General features: G+C 48.4%; 1 protein-coding gene across 2 annotated transcripts in view; it reads right to left on the bottom strand.

Moving 5' to 3' along the window:
• Positions 1–1,054: 1,054 nt before the first annotated feature.
• The window catches only part of ASS1 (argininosuccinate synthase 1), a 56,785-nt gene continuing 33,545 nt past the window's right edge, over positions 1,055–24,294 (bottom strand). For both annotated transcript variants that reach the window (XM_006834875.1, XM_006834874.1), the window contains 6 exons: positions 23,600–23,684; positions 23,032–23,096; positions 14,354–14,485; positions 9,315–9,471; positions 2,656–2,721; positions 1,055–1,328 (listed from right to left, as the gene is read on the bottom strand). In XM_006834875.1, the coding sequence (XP_006834938.1) occupies positions 1,283–1,328; positions 2,656–2,721; positions 9,315–9,471; positions 14,354–14,485; positions 23,032–23,096; positions 23,600–23,684 (551 nt within the window). In that variant the 3' untranslated portion in view covers positions 1,055–1,282. The remainder of the gene's footprint in view (positions 1,329–2,655; positions 2,722–9,314; positions 9,472–14,353; positions 14,486–23,031; positions 23,097–23,599; positions 23,685–24,294) is intronic.

Here is a 24,294-nt window from a genome sequence, read left to right as displayed (position 1 = left end):
TCAGAGAAAAAGTTTTAAATAAGCCCTCATTGACAAAGGCAGGGGAGTGGGAAACTCAGATGAGGTTCTGGGTCTAGAATCAGGGCAAGGCCCAAAGGAGTCAACATTCTAGATTTCCCAGTAAAGACAGTTTTGGTTTCAAGCAGCAAAACTCCCTCCAGAAGCTTAAACCTTAAATGGCAATTTGTTTCGAGAATACCAGAGTGTCTTGGGGAATCCAGGTGAAGAAATACAATCAGCATTCAAGATGGAATCAGGATAGGTACTGGAACCCTAGACCTGTAATCCATTCTTCCCATCTCCTCCCCTGTTTTTCTGCCCACATCCTCTCTGCTTCTCCAAGCACCTGGTAAGGCACCATGCCTAAATTTTCTTGTACTTAGTTTTGACCACTTGCTGAAACCCTACTTTTTTTTTTTTTTAAAGTTCCAAATCCCTGGGAGTGAAACTCTGAATGGCCCACCTGAGGTCAGGTCAGATATGACCACTGGTAGGGGTCCCAGTAAAACATGGCTGCCCTAGGCCCCGGTTTGTGGATTAGCCATACAGAGAACCTTGTAGTCTAGGCAGACGCCCACACTCCTTCTCAAAGTGCCCACTAAATTCTTTCCTCACAGACTTCTATTTTTACTCAAGAGTTCTTCCTCCTCCATAATTGATGTTGCTTTAGGCCTCTTAGTTGTGGTGGGAAGCATCATGTGGCCAACCAAAGCCACCATATCCAGGAGTAAAAGCAATGCCCAGAGAAAGGGCTGTGGACAGGACAACCTGTCACCTAAACTCAACTTCATTTTGGTGACACAATCCCAGGCTAACCCAGATGGGCACGTCTTAATCCCTAGTTTTTGCTCTAAAAGAGAGGAGTTGACTTTTCCTGAAGAAACATGTTCTCTGGCAAAAGGTGGCCTTCAGCAGCACTTAACTAACAAAGCACAAAGGTTGGGCTAAGAAAATGATTGACTACACACATACACGCACACACATGAGCACACGTGCACTCACCCCTTTGTCTACAGGAATAAAGGCACAAAAAAACGAATGTATCTTTCTTTTTTTTTAATTGTCATTTTATACCTCCCCACGGTTGCCACCCCTCACTTTTCCTTTTGCTGACCACTTTGGCAAGCTAGGGGGGAAACAGGGAACAAAGCTGGGGTCTGGCATCCCTAAGATGCTGCCAGCGGGGGAGAACAAGTCACAATTACAAATTATCACAACAATTAGCGCCTGTACTTGGAAATTGGCAAAGTGAGGAGGCCCCAGCTCCTCATTGTAAGCCAATCTATTTGGCGGTGACCTTGCTCTGGAGACGATGATATTCCTTCAGCCTGTAAACCAGATTCAAAACAAAGAAAAATGTAAATTAACAATAACAACATGCCCTCAGTTCAATTAATTCAGGCAGACTCTGGGTTGGAGGGTGGAGGGTGGAGGGGGCAGCTGTTTGTTAAGATGTGTGTGAAGTTGTCTTTTTTATTCTTCTTCTCTTCTCTCTGCTGCCCTGGCCCCTCCTGCCCGCCAATCAGGATAATGTAATTAATTTATTGTAGGGAGAAAACATTGCCTGTCATTGTTGAAGACAAAGCGATTAACTGTCAATGGGAGAAATGAAGAGGCCATTATGAAAACACAGTATATTCTGGGCCATTTAAAAGAGTTTATAGTCATAAAATACAAACAGAGGGTGCAGGGGGGAGGGGGAGTTGGAGGTGCCCGTGGGGAGGAGTTCCCAGGGTGTTCGTTCTGGATGGGTTCAGTGTCTCTCCTGGGCTGGGGTGGCTCTAGGCACAAAGACTGGCTCACTGGTGGCTCTGTGCTCTAGATATGCTTTCAGGAACGGGAGAGCAACTCACACCCTCCTACCTCCAAGCCTCATGAGAAAGAAGTTGCTGATTAAGAACCCAGAGTGGGACTGACAAACCTTCAGGACTTTCAGCTCCCCAACTTTCTAGAGTGACTTCAGGTAAGTTACTCAACTACTCTGGGCCTATTTCTGCAGCTGCAAATTTATGTTCCAATTAGAAAAAACAATCTAGGGGAGTGTCTGGAAGTGGTTTCATCCATCTTAGTTGCTGGTGACAATCCTTTTAGCCCTTGTACAATGCCACCCTCAGTCAACACCCAGTCAGAATGTTTGCTGCTTCGCACTGAGGCAGGTACTCTTAACATTCCCCCTCTGGAGGGGATCCAGAGCATATTTGAAGAGCCAAGATCAGAACCCTGGTCTCAGCAGCCTCAGAGTATGAGTGTTACTCATTAGGCCTGGAGATTCACATTGTTAAGGTCATTTCCAGTTACACCTGCAGCTCTCATGTGGGGACATGAAGGCCGGGGGGGCTGGACGAGGTGACCTTTTCCATTCAGTCACTTCCATTTCTAGCCAGCCCTGGAATAGGGTTCCTAAGTGGGGAGTCCCTATGGCTGGAAAGGGTGGGAGTGAATGTAGAGGCAAAGGACAGGAACCAGGACCTCAAATGCCCAGGCCCCTCTATTACTTATCGCTGTCGTAAGCCTGCACTCTTGCCCCACTGAGCTCGGGAGCAGGCTGGGTCCAGAGCCGTGGGTGATGGACAGGAAGATGGGACTTGTCTAGGGCAGAGCAGCGGTCAGAGCCTGCTCCCCACACCTGGGATCTAAGGGCCCATCAGCTCTCACCTGAGGGAGTTGATGTTGATGAAACCGGTGGCATCAATCGGCTCATAATCGCCCTGCACGTTCATGCTGCGAGGAGAGAGCAGAAGCCTGTTAACATGACCCAGGGCCTTGATCTCTGCATGGGAGGGAGCTCTAGGGTGAGGCACAGCTCCTCACAGATGCCTAGGGCATTTTCTCTCCTTATGTTGGTTCAAATCCTCTCTGCACTTTGAGTTCCATTCAATTTCTATCCAATTCAGAGAACCCCCTACTCCGGAGTAGGCACTATGCTAGGGGCTAGAGAGTAAGACTGGCATGGCCGGCCTCTGAGGAGAGCACAGATGTCTCCTCCCTGCCTCACAGGTGAGGGGAGGCTAGGAGCAGTGGCCAATACTCATGGTTAGCTGTTGTTGTTAGAGTCAGCCCCTGACTCATGGGAACCCCATGATTTGAAATACTTTCTGGTCCTGTGTCATCCCCATGATCAGCTATGGGCCAGACTATCGTGACCCATAAGATTTTCAATAGCTTGTTTTGGGAAATAGATTACCAAGACTTTCTCCCTAGTCTGTCTTAGTCTGGAAACTCGGCTGAAATGTGTTTAGCATTATAGCAGCTCCAAAGCCTCTACTGGCAGACAGGTGGTTGCTGTGCATGAGGTACACTGACCAATAATAGAACCTGAGATTTGATTTCTAGATTGGAAGGTGAGAATTCTACCACCAAACCACCACTGTAGTTGTTAGGTGCCATGGAGTTGGTCTGACTCATAGTGACCCCACGTATAACAGAACAAAACACTGCTGGGTCCTGCACCAACCTGCTATCATTGCAGACCCTGTGCCAATTCAGCTTTTTGAAGGTCTTCCTCTTTTTGAATGACCCTCTAATAAAGGAGCCTGTAGCATAATGGGTTAGAACCTGGGCTGTATGTAACTGCAAGATCAGCAGTTGGATTGTACCAGCTTCTCTCTGGGAGAAAGATGAGGCTTTCTGCTCCTGTAAAGATTTACAGCTTCGGAAACTCTTATAGGATTCCTATGAGTCAGAACTGACTCAGTGGCACACCACCACCACTTTACTAAGCATGATGTCCTTCTCCAGGGACTGGTCCCTCCTGATAACATGTTCAAAGTACATGAGACAAAGTTTTAGCCTCGCTTTTAAGGAGCATTCTGACTGTATTTCTTCCAAGACAGATTTGTTCATTCTTCTGGCAGTCAGTGGTACTTTGAATATTCTTCACTGGCACCATAATAAAAAAACTTCCTCTTTGGTCTTCCTTATTCATGGTCCAGCTTTTGCATGGTATGAAGCAATTGAAAATACCATGGCTTGGGTCAGGAGCACCATAGTCTTCAAAGTGACATCTTTTGATTTCCTGACTGCTGCTTCCATGGACATTGACTGTAGATCCAAGTAAAATGAACTCCTTGGCAACTTCAACCTTTTCTTCATTTATCATGATGTTGCTCATTGGTTCAGTTGTAAAGATATTTGTTTTCTTTATACTTAAGGCTGCAGTCTTTGATCTTCATCATCAGTAAATGCTCCAAGTCCCCTTCACTTTCAGCAAGCAAGATTGTGCCATCTGTACATCACAGGTTGTGAATGTGCCATCCTCCAATCCTGATACTATATTTGTCTTTATATTATTTGCTCAGCATATAGATTGAATCAGACAGTACTAGCGAGATAAAAATCTCTTATGAATCAGATCACTCTGTCAACCAAGGACCCAGATCTGAGCCGGCTCTGTCCTTGGGGCTGCGGTAAGGCTCTAAGAGGAAAGCCTACGAACCCCTGATGCTGTCTAGGTCCCCAAAGGCTTGAGAGGCAAGGAAGCATGCATGGGAGCAGTCTTGGGTTTGGCAGACAGCTTCTTTCAAGCTGCAGCCTCTAGCATTCACAGTAACATTTGACTAAGTCTCCTTTCATGGTTTTGTCCAACAGCTCAGACCCTGTCGAATTGGTCCTCGAACCCTGGCACCCACCACACACAAGCTAGTTGTGAAAAGTACTTTGTCCGTGGCTGCTATACGTATCTGAACATTTTTTTTTCCCCTCTGTAGTTTCCATATTTGATCACCTTCATCTTTTGGGTTGTTCTCATTTAGCTGCCCTTTCAAGCTGCTCTTCTCAACCACAGCAAAGTTACTGAAGTCCCACATATTTGGGTCTGCATCAAACCTCCACTACCACATATCTAAGGGTAACATTCACCCTCAGAACCTCAGTCTCTTCATCTGTGAAAAGAGGCTAGTAATGTTGTTGTAGTTAAGTTGGGTATGTATTAAAACCCCACTACCACATATCTAAGGGTAACATTCACCCTCAGAACCTCAGTCTCTTCATCTGTGAAAAGAGGCTAGTGATGTCGGTACTGACTCATAGCGACCCTATGTACAACAGAACAAAACATTGCCTGGTCTTGGGCCAAGCTCACAATTGTTGCCACACTTGAGTCCATCGATGCTGCCACTTTTCTGTGGGTCTTTCTCTTTTTCTCTGACCCTTCACCTTACCAAACATGATATCCTTCTCCAGAGACTAGTCCCTCCTGACAATATATCCTAAGTATGAGAGACGAAGTCTGTCCATCCTGGCTTCTAAGGAGCACTCTGGCTGCACTTTTTCCAACACAGATCTGTTCGTTCTTTTGGTAGCCCATGGCACTTTCAGTATTCTCCTCTAACACCATAACTCAAAAGCATCAGTTCTTCTACTATCTTCCTTATTCACTGTCCAGCTTTCACATGCATATGAGGTTATTGAAAATATCATGGCTTGGGTCAGGCGCACCTTAGTTCTCAAACTGACATCTTTGCTCTTCAACACTTTAAAAAGGTCTTGTGCAGCAGATTTGCCTAATGTGTCATTTGATTTCTTGACTGCTGCTTCTGTGAGTGTTGATACTTGATCCAAGAGAATGAAGTCCTTGACAGCTTCAATATTTTCTCCATTGATAGAATTTTGTTTATTGGTCCAATGGTGAGGATTTTTGTTTGTTTTTTTTTTTTTACATTGAGATACAGTCCATACCGAAGGCTGTGGTAGCTAGCTCTTACTATTATCGACGTCACATGAAATAATGTAGCTGACTCCTGACACATAGCAAGTACTAAATTTTACTGATTATTACTTGCTGATGATATTATTCATACATTTGCTCATTCACTTATTTAGGTATTTACTAAACACCCCTGGTACGGCGCTGTTGGATAAGTGCTGGACTGGTAACTACAAGGTTAGCAGTTCTAACCCACTAGCTGCTCTCAGAAACCCTGTGAATTAGAACTGATTTAATGGCACACAACAATAACAATAACAGTGCCAGACAAGGAGCCCTGGTGGCACAACAGTTAAGCACTTGGCTGTACAACAGAAAGTTGGTGGTTTGAACCCACTCAGCAGCTCTGGTGATCTACCAATCAAAGTCTGTGGGGGAAGTCGTTGAAATTGACTTGACAGCACCTAACAATCAGCCAGGCACTGGGCCAGGTGCTGAAGACACAAGAACAAGACAGGTAATGAGCCCATAGCGGAGGCAGACATAAGCAATCAATCACCCATTAAGCACTCCTAAAATACAACTGTGATTAGTGCTTTGAGTCCCTGAGTGGTGCAAATGGTTAATGTGTTTGGCTGCCAGAAAGGTTGGAGATGTAAATTCACCCAGAGATGCATCTGAAGTAAGACCTGGTCTACTTTTGAAAGATCAGCCTTTGAAAACCCCATGGAACACAGTTCCATTCAGACACACACAGGGTAGCAATGAGTCTGCGTCGACACCACTGCAAATGGTAAGCATGATGAAGGTGTGGTCTCAGGTGCCCCGACTCCTCCATGAGGCCACCTCTGAGGCTGCCAAGGGTGGGCCCCTCCTCTAGGCTGCCTGAGCTCATTTGTTTCTCACAGGCCCCTCCTCATGTCCTGCCCTGAATCAACCCCTTGTCTTCCTGTCTGAAAGGGCTGGTGATACAGAATGCCAGCCTCGAGACAAAGTTATCTCAAGGTTCTCGATGACAAGGAGGTGGCCTGCCCCCCTCAAGAACCCTTGTTGGAGAGGTGAGGTTGGGGTGGGGAGAGGGAGGAGTGACTGACCCTGAGGCTGTACCTCTGACTAGTTGTCTTTGTGGGTTGTGGATGTTTTTACAGGGACAAACTGGGTCTCTGCCTTTGCTGGACCAGGACTCTGCGCACAACCTCACTCTGACCTTCATCGGGCCTTGGACATGGCACACAGAAGGACCTCTACATGAAGTCACCCCCCACTCCCCACCCCACCCCACCTCCTTGATCTCTCCATCTGCCAGGCCCCTCCAGGCTTCAGGCAGTGAAGTCACTGGGAGGGGGAAGATATCAGACTTCCTGGGTGTCTGCCACTTGGCGCCCTCTCTGCGCACTAAGTGCTTCAGAAAGTCAGGACCAAATCCCTTTTTGGACCTTGCTTATGGGCAATCAACAAGACTGCCCCCTATTCCCCAACACACAAACTGTCAAACATGATTTCAAAACCTGGCCTCTCCCACCTTCTAAATTTCCCTTCCCCCTAATGGAGAAGGCTGGGTGAGGAATTCCTTCTCCCTGCCCCTTGCCCCTAGCAGCAGAGCCCAGCAGTAGTTGTCTTCATCTCTACCTCTCACAAGTCAAAAAAGTCTCCCATCTTCTTCCCTAAAACAGGCGCTTCCAGCAGCTCCTGCAAAGAAGGCCCACATCCAGGGGCAAACTTATCTCCTGAAACTGCTGAAGAGAACAACCTCTTTTGAAAATTGTGGTTGGGGTTTGTGTATGGGGTAGGGGGTGGGTAGAGGGGAGGTGGAAAAGAGTTTACAATGATTTTTTTTTTTTTTTTTACCTCCCCTGACGGTCTACAGAAAACCTCTGTGCTTTTATTTTTGCTCATTCGAGTGGCTCTGACCTGCTCTATAATTACGTTACTTTCTACCTACTGTGCCGCGGCATTTCCAGTTCTGCTACCTCTCGTGGCTTCCTCGCTGGTCCCTGTGAGGCTGTCACTCAAGGGCTTTCAAGTCAGTGATGTAGAAATCAAAAAGAAAAGGGAAATGGTCGGAGACACAGTGAGAATAAATGCTCCTGCTTTTCTCTCTTTTTTTCTCCTTTCCCTTTTTACTTTATTCATTTAATCTCCCTGAGTGAGACTGTAAGGCTTAATGAACGGTTGGACAGATTATTAGAGGCTGTTGATTTGGAGGGGGAGGGAAGAAAGAGCCAGAGAGAGAAAGAGAGAAGATAATTTGACATTTACCCCGACTGATCTAAACTGATTCGGTTATATTTATGGCTTATAAAGTGTTTAGAAAGATTGAAGGGGGGTTGAAACTCAACATGGCAAAGAGAAGGGCAAGAAAAAATAATATTGGCTGCCAAACAAAACTCGTACTTTAATTCCCAACTGGCGTCCGAGAGGGAAGAGATGGCCTTAGCCTGAGCGATGCTGGGCCTGGGGCCTGCATCAGGCAGGGTTGTCCCACAGGGGTCTAGATGCCCCACCTCTTGCTTGGCCAGTGACCTCTGGAGGAGACCATTTGCTCATTCATGACAATGGCTGCTAAATGTCAACTTCTATCTTTGACCTCTAGGGACTACACATACCAGCAATAATGGAGATGGCAACATTTCATTCTGTTGTACATATGGTTACCATGAGTTGAAGCCAACTCAACAGCAACTAACAACTAACAACACCTCCGACCCATCTCAACCAGGATTTCCTCCTACTTCTTTGAGTTCCTTCTCAGCCACCTGTTGCCTGGCCCATCAGTGAGGAAGTGGAAGCTTCTACCCTTAAACCAAACTCTTCTTGTTCCCCAAGAAGGTCTCCTCTTGGCCCATGGTTCCCAAGCACATAGTAATGCCTATGACTTTACAATGTCTTCAACCCCAGTTTCATCTAACTCCAGACTCATGTGTCCAATGGCCAACTAGATAGTTCTCGTTGGCTATCTCAAAGGATGCCCATACTCAAGATGCCCAATCAAAATGCATGATATTTCCCAGGAACATTCTTCAACTCAGTGATTGCCACCAATATGTACCCAGCTGTTCAAAACAAAAAGCAGGGTGATTCTGGACATCTTCCAAGCCATTTTGATGCCACCCCCTAAATGTCTGCCAGATCTATCAGCTTCATCAATCTACCACAACCATCAATTTGGTTCAAACCACTAGTTTTTCTCACAGGGTATTCTAGCTTCTACCTGTGCAGCTTCCTCCACATTTGAATGTATTCTTTGGAGCAGGTAGAAGGACCTCTACAAACACAGGTCTGGTCCAGGTCCTTCTCTCCTTTCCCCTTTTCTTGTTTTCTCCATTTTCTTGTTGTTCCTAGGATGTGCCAAGCTCTTCTACTAAAGCTCAGAATCATTGCATGTGCTCTTCCTGGAAGCTCTCACCTCTCTACTTCTTTAGAGTGTGTTGGCAACTTTCCTAATTCTACATTTGTGTGATCATTTGATTGATGCCTCTCTCCCCACCTAACCTGTAAGCTCGCATTGATGACAGGGTCATAAATGGTGTCAAATGCTCTTCACAACCTTCTCCCCCATGCTCCACACAACACCTGTGTGGAGCTCAGGCACACACTTGTTCAGATGAAGCAATGGGCATGAGGGTGTGGTGCCTGTGCACCTTTGGGAGGACTGGGGTGGGGCACCTACCTCACCAGCTCCTCATTGTAGAGTGACAGCGGCGACTCGCGACCTAGGATGTACACCTGGCCCTTGAAGACAGATACCTGCACCTTCCCTTCCACGCGCTCCTGGGACTTGGCAATGCAGTGGCGGACAAATTCACACTCGGGGCTATGCCAGAAACCTGCAGGAGGAAAGGCGAGGGTGTTAGGGCTGGGAAATGGGGAGGAGCTTAAGAGGCAGGTTTCACACCATGCCCATCATGGCAAACCCTACCCACTGGGTTATGATTGCCTGGGTTTGATCTCCCCATGAGGTTCTGGGAGGTCAGCCTTGCTCACTGCTGTGTTCTGACTTAGCATGAGCTTGTGAAATACGAAGTCAAGAAAGCAGGTTCACAGTGCCCTTGTCCTGGAGCCTCAAAGGGTACATATATGTAAGAAAGGTGAGGAGCTTAACTACTGTTTCATGCCACCAATAGGTGCTAGGGACATAGTGGTAAGGGACCCCATGCCTTACCCACAGGGAATGCCGTTCTTGTGAGAGACGCAGTTACTAAACTGGGGACCTCAGACAACACTTGGCAGTGCAAATGTCCCCAGTGCTGAGCCATGGCTGTGCCCACTATGGGCAGCTGGAGGTGTTTGGGAATCAGGCAGACCAGGTGTGTGCACCCATGTGTGTGTGGTATCACCTCTCTTTCTGCGACTCTACTCCCTCATTGGTGTAGTGGGGATAACACCTAGCTTCCTTCTCACAGGACTCAGAGCACCTGTCCTCAAATGAGTGTGGACCAGGGACTGCACTGGACACTGGTACCCAGGCAACTTCAAAAGCAGAGAAGAGCCCATCCTCCAGGGATGCACAGGGTCCTTAGAAATCAGGGAATTATTTCTACCAAATGTTAATTGAGTATGCAAATGAAACATTTTTACATATAAAGGGACTGCACTGAGCCTAATTCCTTATCTGACTGGCTCTAAATCTTGATATAACTACCCTCTGCTGTTGGTTTTTAGTGAGAAAATGAGGCTCAGAGAAGTTGAAATAAGTTCTCCAGTCATGCAGTTGGTGAGGAGAGCAGTGACTTGAACTCAGCCAGTATGCCATGACGCTGCTTCATAGCAGTATCTTAGTGCTTTTCTCTCTGGCGCTGGAACATCCTCGGTTTATACGTCAGGGAAGAGATGCCTGAGAAGTGTGCCACCAGAGCCATAAGGAGGGCTGAGTGCTCTGTTCCAGGGGGGCTCCAGGCTGGAGCCCCCATACCTGGGGGCCACGGAGGCTCAGAATCTCGGGCAGCCCAGCTGGTTCTCACAAGTCTCACAGAGGGAAGAGAGGCCTGAGGGGCAGGTAGAGGGGCCTCAGCCTGGGTTGGGGGAGGGATAGAATGGGCATAGGGTTTCTGTGAAACAGAGCTGGGAAGGTGAGCCCACCTGGGCAGCTGCAGGGCCAGATGGCTTGCGATCTCCTGCCCTGATAAAGGGCAGGGTCAGCCCAGGGTCTGTGGCTATTGTTGGTGGTCCAGGCCTGGGGGGCACCTGCTGAGGCTCTGTGGGAAAAGGGAGCAGACTTTCTCTGGGGTGGGGTCAGTTGCCTTGCAGAAGTGGTGGTGCTGGGGGGGACGGTGAGCGGGGAAAGAAGAGGTTGGATCCTCATCCTTTAGTTCACATCCCAGTCCCACCTTGACAGGCAACATAATCAGTAGTACCTCAGTTTCCTCATTTGCACGTTGAACTAGAAACTGCTAAAAGCTCTCTGACTGGTGGTGGGGATTTAATGAGAATGTGTGTAGATGGCTGAGCATTTTTCACTGCAATGTGAATACAGTGGCTGAGGTCTGTCCTCACTGTATACACATAAGCAGATGCCCAGAGAGGGAAAGAGCCCATCCAAAAGCCACAGAGCAGAAGTATCAATTGCGGGCTCCTTACACTAGTTAGCCCCTGGGTGGTGCAAACAAATGCACTTGGTTTCAAACTGAAAGGTGAGAGGCTTGAGCCCACCCAGAAATACCTTGGAAGAAAGGGCTGACAATCTACTTCCGAACAGCCAGTCATTGAAACCCCTACGGGTCACAGTTCTACTCTGATACACATGGGCTTGCCATGCATTGGAGTCAACTCAACAGCAACTGGGTGTGGGAATTCTAACTTAGGGCTCTTCCTAACCATGAGACCCCTGTGGAAGGAGACACTGGAGTCCCCTTCCCCCATGCCTTAATGTCCTGGGCCACACCATCTTTCTAAGTCGGGATAATTAGGCCATTAAGCTCCCAGGCTAGAAGAGAGGCTGGAGATGAAGTCAGAGATAGGAAGGCCAGAGATTCCTGGGGGAGCCTCCTGACCTGAGTTTTATCTCCCAGATCACTGCCTACAGTCCCCTCACTCCTCCATGTCCCAGTTCAGATTTCTCTTACCAGTGGACCCAGCATGGGATAGGGGGCAATAAGCCTGGGTATGGGGAAGGGCGATGGGAAGAAGACCCTGTAAGTTCCAGGCCAGAGAGGTTGCTAGGCCCGAGTAAAGCACTCTACACACATGAGCTTTTCTAATTTGGAGAACAAATTAAATTTTTGTGGATAATTGTATATTATTCCCATTTTACTGCTGAAGAAACTGACGCAAAGAGTGAGGTGAGCCCCTTACCCCCCATCCCAAAACAAGATGCTCCAGGGAGTCCCATGGGGATACTGTTCTCACTGAAGCCTGGGTCCTACCAGGCTGGTCGTGGGCTGGGGCTAGGCTGTTCAGGAAGGAGGATGCACCCAGAAGCAGGGGTCTCCATGAACCCTGAAATCTGGACTGGGAATGTTCGGCAGGGGCAGGAAGAGAAGGAGATGGACAGTCAGAGACAGACACATGGATGCAGGGAGGCAGTGGTGAGGGCTGGGTCACAGAAGCCAGGACATCTAGGAATAAGGGTAGGATGGGAAGGCTACCCTATGCCTCAGTTTCCCATCTGGGCCAGGAGACCACAGGGGTTCCGAGGGAGAGTAGTGGGCTCTATACTACTCTCTATGTTGTTGTTGTTAAGTGCTGTTGAGTCGGTTCCGACCCATAGCGACCCTGTACAGGGTTTCCGAGGGTGTATACTACGCTCTATATTTCCCAGAAGGACTGGGAAGAAAGCATGGTGTATCAAGGCCTGATGTCCTTCATTTTGTAGGTAGGGAAACTGAGGCTAAAAGTGACAGGTCTACCCAAGATAATAAAGTCAGAGGTAGAGCTCTGGTATTTGCAGTTACTTAAAACACATGGGGACATTGTTCCTAATGTGCCAAACACTGTTCTGGCTGCTTTTGAAATGTTATTGTACTTCATCCTCTATTAGACAGGTAGAGTCATAATCTCCATTCTTCAGATGACAAAATTCAGGCACAGGGAGATGAAGTAACTTGCTCAAACTAACCTCTCTGCTTTCATTAGAAATCATTTATCACTGATTTGAGAAATCATATCAGTCAGCCCCTCTGAGCCAACCTTGACATCTTTGGGGGTCTGGATTTTAGGGGGACTTCAGTAAGGTCATTATTAATAGTAATAACCACCTGGGGCAAGCCTCCTTTCTCCTACCCACTCCCCCAACCTCTTTACCCTGGAGTTTTGTGTTTTATTTCACCTTCTCTAATCATGGTGATTCATCTTGGCATTTAGAGGGTTCATTGGATGACAGCAATCACTATAGTGCAGAGGTTAGTGGCTGTGGTACTACTGAAGGGCCAGGAGTCTTGGCTGTCCACTTGTGCCTACCCCCACCACTCTCCAGGGCCCAGGCCAGGTGCTCTTGCCTCCATGGGTCTTGCCACATTGTAATGACTCTCCCACTTTGTAACCCAAATCCACCTTTGAGCATTTAAATCCTGCAGAGCAAGAGAGCCCGCAGGAGACAATGGTATTTAAACACCTGCCTGTACCTGGAGAGGGGGGCCAATGACTTCAAAGCTGCCGGGAACAATGGGAGGGAGAGCGAAGGCCAGCCAATAGCCACTGGGCCCTCTAAATCCCAAGATGAGTTACAGTGATTAGGAGGTTTAAAAGGAAACAAAACCTCAGAGGGGATGGGAGAGCAGAAAGGGTAGCAGCCTGCCTCTTTAGTCATTTCCCAAATTAGTAATACCTGAAAGTGACAGAGCAGAGGTTAGCAGACTTCTGTAAGGATGAGACAGTAAATGCTTTATGCTCTGCTGGTCATAACGTCTTTCTCACAACCACTTGCCTCATCTTGTAGCTCAAGACCAGCCACAGACAACACACAAGAGCATGAGCATGTCTGTGTTCTAATAAAACTATTTATGGACACTGGATTTTGAACGTCACATAATTTTTTGCATGTCACAAATACCTTCTAATTTTTTTTACCCCAATCATTTAAAAATGTTTAAATCATTTGAGAAAGCTTTTCTTAGCTTCTAGGCTGAATGAAATGGCAGCTTGACCTGTTGATTCCTGTTAAGCAACACTTAGGAGGGAGGTCTGGATTCCTCACCTGGAAAGTGGGGACCCACCCAGACAGGGCTGGTGAGCACTGAGATCATTCTACACAGGCCTTGTATTGCCCTGGGTTTTGTGGTTAAGCTCTGGCTCAAGCAATGCTCAGGCCTGGGTTTGAGCTCTTGGTCAGGGGCCCTTTGCCCTTTCAGACAGTTCATGTAGTAGCTACAGGTTCTATCTGGAGATAACCTGACGTGGGTTCAAATCCCAGCTTGGTCACTTCTAGTTTCTTAACTCTGTTTGAACAACTGCCCCTTCTGAGCCTCAGTTTCCCCATCTGTAAAATCTTCTAAGACATCAGGAGGACTTCATGGAATGGTGACTGTTGCCCACAAAATACCTGAAGCCCTGCATGTGCCGATAAAAGCTGGCTATCATTGTAATGACACAGTGACCTTTCCCAGGCCTCACCAGCATCATACAATTCCGAGGTGATGGGGGCAGCCAGCTACTTCAGGACACTCCAATGGCAGTGGGAGGGGCAGGATTGTTAGAGAGGGGAGGGCAAAGCCAGAGAAACTAGAAGGGAGGAGGGTTGGGGGCTTGGGTGGGTAGCTTCGAAGGCTTACACACCGGTGTACACCAGCTCGGCGAATTTCAAGCCCAGGCCTTGCTTGATTTTGCGCACTTCTCGATCCATGGTGAAGGCCTCGATGTCTAAATGAGCGTGGTAAAGGATCGTTCCTGCTGGGGTCTCGTAGATACCTAGCCATTTTTCCAGGCAGGGGGAAAAGGAGAAAAAAGAGAGAAACACATGAAACCCAAACTGTCAGGAAATGACAAAAAAAAAAAAATAATAATGACTTGTCTGACAGGAGACAAGCCGGTTGGACCCATTCACTCCCAGCTTGCTGCAAAATGCATCTGTCATTATGTTCATGCTGGGGCCACGACAGTCCACTCTGCAGCTTGTGGAGAAAATGTCTAGATGCCCCCCTTTGAAGAGGCCCTCAGACGTTGGAAAATGACAGGGTTTCGGAACAGTTCCCCCCCTCCTTCCCAATGCATGCCCACCGGCCCACAGCTGAAAACCTGTAATTAAATCAACTACGGTGGAGCCCAGGGCCCCAAATCTCCCTTCCTCCCTTCCACCAGGGAGCCAGGGGAGGGGAATGGCAACACACACATGCACACATGTGTATACACATGCACACATATCCTGGCTTCCACTGGTGGTCCCCTGCAGGCGAGTCTCTCCAGAGAAATCTTGACCACTGGGGAGTTACAGAGCTTGGGTAATCACCTAAGTGGACTATACTGTATAGATGGGGAAACTGAGTCTGCCAAGAGAAGGTACTGGCCTCAGGTTCTCAAGTCTCTGACCAGTGCTGTCTGCTGTCCGGTGGATCAACTGTCCATGAGGTCCAAACCCAGAGGCCTGGGAGGGGTCTTCCTCAGGTCCCTTCTCTCTCACCTCAAGCCCAGTTCCTCCATATGCAAAACAACCTGCTTGGACCATGTGGTCTCCAAAGTGACATGCAGGTGGCTTGTCTTGGATAATGGTACGATGAGGAAGTTCCACTTAGTAGCACCATGCTACATTTGAGAAGGAGTCCTGGTGTGGCACTGGACTACAAGGTCAGTTTGAACCGCAAGGTCGGTGTCTCAAACTCACTGGCCGCTCCTCAAAAACTCTATACAGGGTCACTATGGGTGGGAAACGACTTGACAGCACTTAACAACAACAACATTTGAGACTGAGTCCTGGTGTGGCGCTGTAGGATGAGCATTGGATTGCTAACCACAAGGTTTGTGGTTCACACCCTGCAGCTGTTCCTTGGAGACCCTATGCAAGGTCGCTGTGAGTTATAACTGACTTGACAGCATTTAACAACAACAACATTTGAGGTGCCCGAGACAGCAAGCAGATTTGCCCTGTTGTCTCCTGCCCCAATGAGGAGGGACAGTAACAGCCTCCCTAAACAAAAACAAACAAACAAACACCCAAACCTACTACCATTGGGTCAATCTGACTCAAACACTATAGGACAAAGTAGAATTGTCCCATAAGGTTTCTAAGGTGGTAAGAGACGAGCAGATTGCCTGTCTGTCTCTGCCAGAGCAGCTGGTGGGTTGAAATCGCGTAGCAGCCCAATGCTTAGCCCATTGCATCCCCAGGGTGCCCTTAACTGCCTCAACTCCTATGAATTCTACCCCGCAAGGTTCCTTTCTTCCCACCACACATCACAGCATTAAAGGGACACATTTTCTGTTCTCCTAGAACTACCATCTTCCTGCACTGACCACGTTTTTAAAAAGAAAAATGAGATCGTTTCACTCTGGAATCCAAAGGGGTCGCTGGACAGTTGAGCTGATGAGTCCTTCATTGACTAACCCAGACATTTCCTCCTGTGAGAACTCTTTCAGCCTTAGCTCTTTAAGTCTGGATATCACAGAAATGTCAGAGTTCATACGACAGACCTTTTGTAATACAACCTGGTTAGTGTTTTCTTAACTTTAAGCTGCAAATCCACTATTCCATCAATCTTAGGCAGAAGCCCAGCACAGAGACAGCCAAGAGCCTGCTAGTGCAAGCAGAAGCCCCTCTGCAAATCTTGGGTTCCACTGAAAACCAAAAACCAAAACCCAAAACCCAAACCCAAGCCCACTGCCATTGAGCCAAGCATGTTTCTGAGACTATAAATCTTTATAGGAGCAGACTCTTTCTCCCATGAAGCAGCTGCTCAACCCTGCAGTTAGCAGCCCAACATCTAGCCTACAGTGCCACCAGGCTAAGCAGTCCTTAAATTACTGATGTGCTATAACATGCCACATTTTGAAGACCGAGGCCTGGAGAGAGAAGTGACTGGTCCAGGGCCAGCAGGGCTTTCTCATCTCTGTTCCAAGTAGGTAAAACCCCCAAAAACCACAGGCCCAGGTACTGACATGACTGTATTATGCCATGAAAGACATTGGCCCAGACCACTCATGTGGAATGCAACTCTTAGGGCCATTTTCCACTCAAAGATTGCAACTTGATTTAACTGTTCTGAAGTGAGTTATGATACTTAATGTGGAAAATAGCTTCTCCAAGAGCAAAACATCACTGTCTCCAAATTTATGCACAAAGCTCAAGCCCTCAGCTTCCTTGAGTGTTCCCCAAGCCTTCACTCAGCCTCAGCATTCCCCTTGAAAATACAGTTCAAAAACGTTCAGCTCTTCAGAGCATAGGTCAAGAAGCAGAAGAAGGCTGATGGAGGTAGAGACCAACAGATGCATGAGAAAAGCCACTGCAGACACCAGAGAACAGGAGGGAAAGAGAAAACCTGACAACTCGACACAGAGTCAGAGTCATCCCATGTGAGAACAGCGTGGTTCCACAAAGCATGTTGCTCACAATGAGAGAGGTGTAGTGGTTTCACAGCTTGTTTACAGAGATGGGCATGTGCAGAGTGTTTGGAAATACCGATCTCAAAAATGGCAGAAATAGCGACAGTGTTAAAGGGCTGAGTTGTTATCTTAGAAACTTTTATCACCAAATGCCAGATATTGACAAAGACTTCATCCTGACACAAGCAAAAAACTCAGCATTGATTGAGTTGGAAACCATTCTGTTGGTGTGTTTTCCACCTTTTGGAAAAAAAAACAAACAAATTAACAAGAAACTTGCAATCAAGTCAATTCAGACTCAGTGATGGTATAGGACAGACGAGACCTGCCCCCATAGGGGTTGCAAGACTAATTTTTATGGAAGCGGACTGCCAATCTTTCTCTCACAGAACAGCTGGTAAAATCAAACCATGGACCTCTCAGTTAACAGCTGAGCTCTTAACTACCACGCCACCAGGATTCCATAGAGATTTACAAAGCCAGTTCTTCTATGGGCCACAGAAAGCTGCAACAGTGCCATTTTGGAAGAAGCAGGCTGATGGCAGAAGGTCGCCTGGAGGAAGCAGGCTGACTCCTGGTTTTCTATCTGTGGCTGGACCAGCTGGAGGACAGGGTTCAAGTTGTACTTGCAGGGTTGGAACTTGGAGCTTGAATTCCCACAGCAACATACACCACTATCGGTAGTGGCCAGTTCGCCTCTGCTCTGTGATCTTGGCCCTTCTTGTCCACTTCTTTGAGCCCCAGACAACCTGTGCTGCTCTTACATTCTAACTTCCACTGAAAGCTGCTAGGAAGGTGAGTATAAAGGTACACTGTCTTCTGAGCCCAGCACACAGACTGATGCCCAACAGTCCAGAGGGAGAAGACGAGAAGTGTGCAAAACTGGGAGGGCATCTACTATATACCTTGTAAGGAAGAAGGGACACGACTTACCCAAGGTCTCCCCACTAGTGGTCTATCCCAGGAAAGCAAGCCCAATGCAATGAGCAGAGTTCCTCCTCCTGAGCCCATGGAACCAGACTTTATGGCTGTCAACCCTCTCAGGCAGAGTCAGGAAGGGTGGTGGGCAAGAAAACCCAACAGCCAGAAAATACACCAATTAATATTAATATTCCTACTCCTTTTTGTAGAAGGTGTTAAAGTTAATTGGGATGGATCAAGAAGCTTGTTTTTGGCTTGCTGCTTCTGCATGTGCCTGGTGTACGTGTGTGTAAGTGTTTTAAAGATCTTGCTCCTCTCCACAGGGGTGGGGGTACAGATGATGTCTGTGTATTTCTTCTGGAGGTAAAAAAAATGACTTTAAAAAATCGGTGACAGAAATCTGATGCTAAAAGACTATGGATTTGGGGCTTTTGACAGTCGGCATACAAACCACTGTGCAAAAAGAAGGAGGAAATGACAGCTGAGTCTCGGTGTCGCTTTGGAAGAGACAACAGACATCTTCAGAGTGACACGCACAGCGGCTCCAAGTGTCTATTTTCATCTCCCCGTGTTTACAGGAAAAAGACAGAGGTGTCAGCAGTTCTCAGTGGAGCAGCTTCAATCACACCATAATTATTGCTGGCAAGGGGGGAGCTGGGGAGAAGGGTGAGGAGCTGAGTGGGGGCAGGGGGTGGGCTAGTGGACCAAGGAGGAAGAGGTGGGGACCAAAACAGCCGCTGTGGCTTAAATTCTTCTCATCTGTTCCTGAAGCTGCCAGGTTAGCTTGGATTGAGCAATTTGGCAGAATTGAGTGGGACCTGACAACACACGGAGGGAAGGTTGGGGCACGTGGTCTACCACTCTGAGAGCACACCCCTACCCCTCACCATTCCCTAATATTTTCAAGATTAAGTCTTATGGGCAAGCAGTATCCAGAGGAAGGGCTTTGCAAAGGCCAGGGGAAGGAAGGTTGGTTGGAGCCTAAAGGCTTCCATCATGGGTACCAGGACTAAGGGTGGAGGCAGTTGCCATGGTGATAGGGAGGTAAATCAGGATGGGACTCTAGGTATCCCTCCACGTTCCTGTTGCCTGCGGATCCACCCCAGACCTATGGAATGTGAGCCCCTTTTGCTTCAAAGGTTTCCTTCCATTCTCTGAGTCTGGAATGTTCTATGTTTTTGTTCTGAGCCTCTAGGAAAGGTGGGAGGACAGGTAGGTGAGTGGGTAGGCAGCACTTGATTCTTTTTGGTCAGAAAGTGAAGGAGGAAGTGAGATAGGAGGAGAGGGTGGAGGAAATGGGAGAGTGGAAAGGAAATGGTAGAGTGAAGAGTGAGAAGCGGTTAACAAGAGAGGAGGCAAGAGGCAGAAGTAAGTAGTCAGCAGAGGGTAGAGGAAGGCAGGAGAGGCGATGGAGTCCAGAGCATCCAGGCAGCAGCAGTCAGAGGTGAGACAGGTAGGGCAGACTGGTTGGAGAGGAATGAGCTTGCTGGAGAAATCTAGGCCGGAGAGAAGGTGAGAGGAAGGACAGGCGCTGACTCTTCCCCTGCCTGCCTTGCCCCCCTTCTTTTCCCCACTGATTTCATTTACTTCACTTAATTAGCCCCCCTCCGGAGTTAAAAAGACAATATGATAATGACGATGTGAACAGCCACAATACTGCAAAAGCTACCCTATGTGCAGTTTCCCCAGTCCCCTGCCCCTCTGACCCCCGGGTCTCAAGCACTGCTGACCAGCCCACCCCAGAGCCAGGGCACTAATGCTGCCCCATTCCCTACTCACACCCCCACCCCCAGAACCAAACGAATAAAAACAAGCCCTTAAGGAATTTCAATTATGAGCTTTGTAAAATCAATACAAATGACATTTTTCCCTTATACACCAAGATACGGACAATAGCGTCTTCCTGGCTCTGCCCTCAATATAATTGATGATTAACAGCTTCTCCCATCACTATGCACTTAATAAAAACCTCATTGTGGGGGGAATTCACCACACTTCTAGAGGAACTCTGATTTATTGGCCTCACTCTTTTTTTTTCTCACCAAGTGATTTTGGGGGGTAAAGACATAAACACAAGATACCACCTTAAAATTAAAAAGCAACTCTTTTTCCTCCCATCCTTCACCCCAAGCAAAAGAATGGGCAAATCAGAACTTTCAGAGAACGCTGCAGAGATCACCTGATCTGTTCCCTGGTTTGACAGGTGAAGTTGCAGAGAGGGAAAGCAAGTAGTCTAAGGTTATAGAACAAGCCCGTGGAGTCAGAATCCTGATTCCCTTCCCAAAGTCTGGACAATACTCAGACAACATTCTTTGCTTTTAGACATATTTTCTCTACAGACACACATAGGGAAACCTTTCCCTTGGGTGGGTATTTGGAAGCCAAAGGGATCAGAAAAGACTGCTAGTCTCATGGCTTTGACTTCCTATGGTGATAATGACCCAAATACGAAGAGAGAGGCAGTAAATCTGTACCCAGTACCCAGGCACGGTACCTGATATAGGTCAAGAGCTCTCTATATGTGAGTCCCACAACAGCCCATTTCACAGATAGAGAAGCTGAGACTCAGGGACAGAGGCAAGATTGGGACTCAGGTATAAGACAACAAAGCTTTGACCTCCTACACCAGTCCTCAGCTCCCCCAGGTCTTTAGGAACTCAGCCACCACAGGTGCTTCCTAAGCTTTCAGACCACTCTCCCTGGATTTCCCCTGCTTCTCCCTCTCCACTTCACATCCTATCCATTAGAATCGGTCTATTTCCACCTCCTGCAGGAGGTCTGCCTAGAACAGACTGCATATTCCAGGCCTTCCTCACGATCTCATTCTGAGGTCACTCTCCTCAGTTCCGTTCCCCCAGCAAGATGTCATTTCACAGTGCCACCCTGGGCCAGCCCTTACCTTTACAACAAGAGAAGGCAAAGAATTAATGCCATGCATGCCAACCCTCACCTACTGGCAGTGGCTAATGGCAGCTCTGACTCCACATCTACATTCAATGTAATGACCACAAAATCAGTGTCTATTAGAGTGCCATAATCGATTAGTGATGTCTGCCACGGGCAGGGAAGGGGCACAGCAATAGGGGCCATACTGGGCACTTCTGAGCTCCACTGACGGCCCCTAGAGGACAAGCATTTTTGCCCTTTTCTGGCATCACCTTGCCCACTGCTTTTTAAGTATCTCCATTGTGCATGCACACACACATACACATACAACCCAAAACTTGGCCATCAAGGTGATCCTAACTCACAGTGATCCTATAAAACAGAGTACAACTAGTCCATAAGGTTTGCATCTTTTTCCTAGGGAATGGCCGGTGGATTTGAACCACAGATTTTTTTTATTAGCAGCCTGTTCATTGCATCAGTCCCCACTATAATATGTGTTTGGATTCAGGAATGGCCCTCTTCAGAGCTTGTGCTCTTTACCATCTCCTGCATGCTTCTCTAGGGGGGCTGCCAGTCCTGGCCCTGCCACTCATCTGCCTGCAATTTGGAGCCAACCCTTTCCCCGTCATGGAGCCTTAGTTTCCCCATCTGTAAATTGAGGGTGCTGGCCTCTTCGATCCCAGATCCCCAAGGTCCCTCCCAGCTCTGCTGTGAAGGACTTACGTTATGCTGGCTCCCAAGGGCAGATTTAGACAAAGGGACACTTAATCACATGTTAATATGGGTAAGAGACAAAGGTAGGCAAGGATAAAAGGGAGCAGCTAATTAGTGATATTGTTCTGACAAGGCCTTCCCAAGAGAGTTTCAATGTGGGGAGAAAAAAAAAAAAAAAAACAGGAAGAGGCAAAACAGCCGCCTCCTTTCCCTCCACCTTCTAAGATAAACCCCAAACAAATCAGAGCTGGGATAATGGATTCCCACTTCCACTCCTATTACATTATCCTTGGGGGAAAGGAAGGCCGAGAGATGACAAGTGACTAGACCACAGTCATTCAGCAGGGCAGGGAAGACCTGGATGAGAACCCTGGGCAGGCTAGCCTACCTCCAGACAACTAACTGCCCTTTTGTAGCAGCTGATAGCTGGGCATTATTATTAGTTTCTTTGGGTTTTAGAAGCTTAGTGAAAACATAATGTAGGGCAAAGGGCCACAACCCTACCTTGGCCTGATTTTATGTGGTTTTTATGTTTTCTCTTTTAAATTGACCCTAAGCAAAGCAATGTGAACACCTGCTAACACAGGGGGGGTCCTGACTCCATTACCAATATTTTAAAAGTTCAGATGCCCAATTCAGGGACACTAACTGTTGAAACCTTGCACTGCTCCCCCACACCTCAGAGTCCCCAAATATTGCAGAATTGCTTCATCACCAAAGGGAAGAGCTACAGCGACCTGACATCCTCTTGTATGGAAGGGGAAACTGAGTCCCAGAGAGAAGGGTAATGTGGGAAAGGCACACCAGTGAGTACCTGAGGCTCAGACCCTGCAGAGCCTGACCAAGGGCAGCACAGGGCACTGGGGACTAAGAGAAGACAGAGGTAGCTCCTCACTAGACCCAGCCAGGGTTGGCCTAAGACACCAGCCCAGGTGTGGCAGAGCCCTGAGCCATCCCTGACCCTGGGACAGGACTGCAGGTCCTGGCCAGCCCACAGCGCCTACTACTGTTAGCAGGACTCTTGCCTCACTCAGCAGGCCCCCTCAATGCATCCTTAATGACCACGAAATCAGTCCTGCACGGTCCGCCTCCAAACCTAACTGGTCTGCCTGGGACACAAGAGAGCCTGACCTCTAGGTCTGGCCTGCGGCCTCCCCTCTCCTTAGAGCCTCTCTGGGATGTTACTGGGCTCCTCCCAACCCAGCCCTTGGGAAGTTGGTGGCAAAGGGCTTGTTATCCTCATTTACAGGAGGGAAACTGAAGATTAGTGGGTCACCCACGTAGCGTGGGAGTAGCAACATCTGAATGCGATGGGGGTTGAGGGTCGCTGGTGGTGGGGGGTGCCTCTGGGGTTTCTGAGAGTTGGCATGTCCGCAAGGATAGGTGAGCTGACTCACCTCGAGACTTCATTCCAATGAAACGGTTCTCCACGATGTCGATGCGGCCCACACCATGCTTACCCCTGTGGGAAAGAATGGTCACTTGGTTACCACCTATACCACCCCAGTGTGTGAGGAGAATGGCCGTGTTCCTTGAGCCACATGCAAGGGGACAGGCTCCATTAAAACCAGGTCACCTGGTGCAACCGTCCATGGTAAAGGTGGGGAAACCGAGGCTGAGAGATGGGCTGTCTGGGTAGCCCAGTGTGTTCAATTTGCTTCTTCCATCACCTCTGCCTGATAGTGATATAATCCCCTCCCCTCCATGTGTGTCTGGTGCCAACCTTAACCTTTCTGTATTTCTCCTTTGTCTGAGTCTTTCAGATACAGCTTTGGGTCTGAATGTCCCAGCCTAACCATCCCTAGGGGGCCACCCAGGACTCTGCTATCTAGCCATCTTGGTCTGGGAGACCCTATGTGCTATGGCCAAGGCCACCTTAAGGCCACGGGCAGAGAGGCCCTAAGCCTCCAACAGTGACCCTCACTGCAACTTCCCAGGAGGCTGGGTAGGGCTGGAGACACTCACGCGACTTCATTTAGGTACATGAAGAGCTCCAGGGAAGTGCGGTGGCTGGTACCATCCTTGACGTTGGTCACCTGCACTGGGACCCCTGGAGTGGGAGGAAAGGGCAGTGGGCTTCTGGGCTGAAGCTTGGCAGAGGAACCCTGTGCCTGACACCCCACCCACTCCCCTCCACCGGCAACGCCTTAAATGGATGTGACAGATATGGACTCCAGATGACTCCTTGAAAAGCCTTGTGCAGGTTGAGGCCTGCTGGGGGAAGAGAAGGGGCTAGAAAGCCCCCCAGAATGAAAGGGAAAATGCAATAAAAACGCTCTCCCCCACCCTTCCCATTCTCTTTGCCCCTTTTGCATTTAGGGGCTGTGAAATTGGAACCAGGCCCTGAACTAATTGAATTTCACGCTCCACCATTGTCTTACCCCAGGAGCGCCTTCTGTCCCACCAGCTTCAGGAGCCGCCTGGCTGAGGTGCGGCTGGGCACACATACACACACACACATGCAACCCCCTACCACGTCTGTCAGGCAGACCCCCGTGCCCTCGACCCTGCACCCCGTACCCAATCACCACCATCTGATTGATGGAGTGAAACAGTGCCCGCCCCAGCAGGCGAGGTGTTGGGGGCGTCCACGAATCCTGAGACGTTGGGTCTGGGGTGGCAGGAGGGAGGCAGTCACTGCTAGGGAAGGGGAAGGCTGT

This window comes from Chrysochloris asiatica, unplaced genomic scaffold, assembly GCF_000296735.1.
Source record: "Chrysochloris asiatica unplaced genomic scaffold, ChrAsi1.0 scaffold00014, whole genome shotgun sequence".
In the NCBI taxonomy this organism is placed as follows: domain Eukaryota; kingdom Metazoa; phylum Chordata; class Mammalia; order Afrosoricida; family Chrysochloridae; genus Chrysochloris; species Chrysochloris asiatica.
The sequence above is the reverse complement of the archived record's forward strand: the minus strand, read 5'-3'. Positions and strand labels throughout refer to the sequence as shown.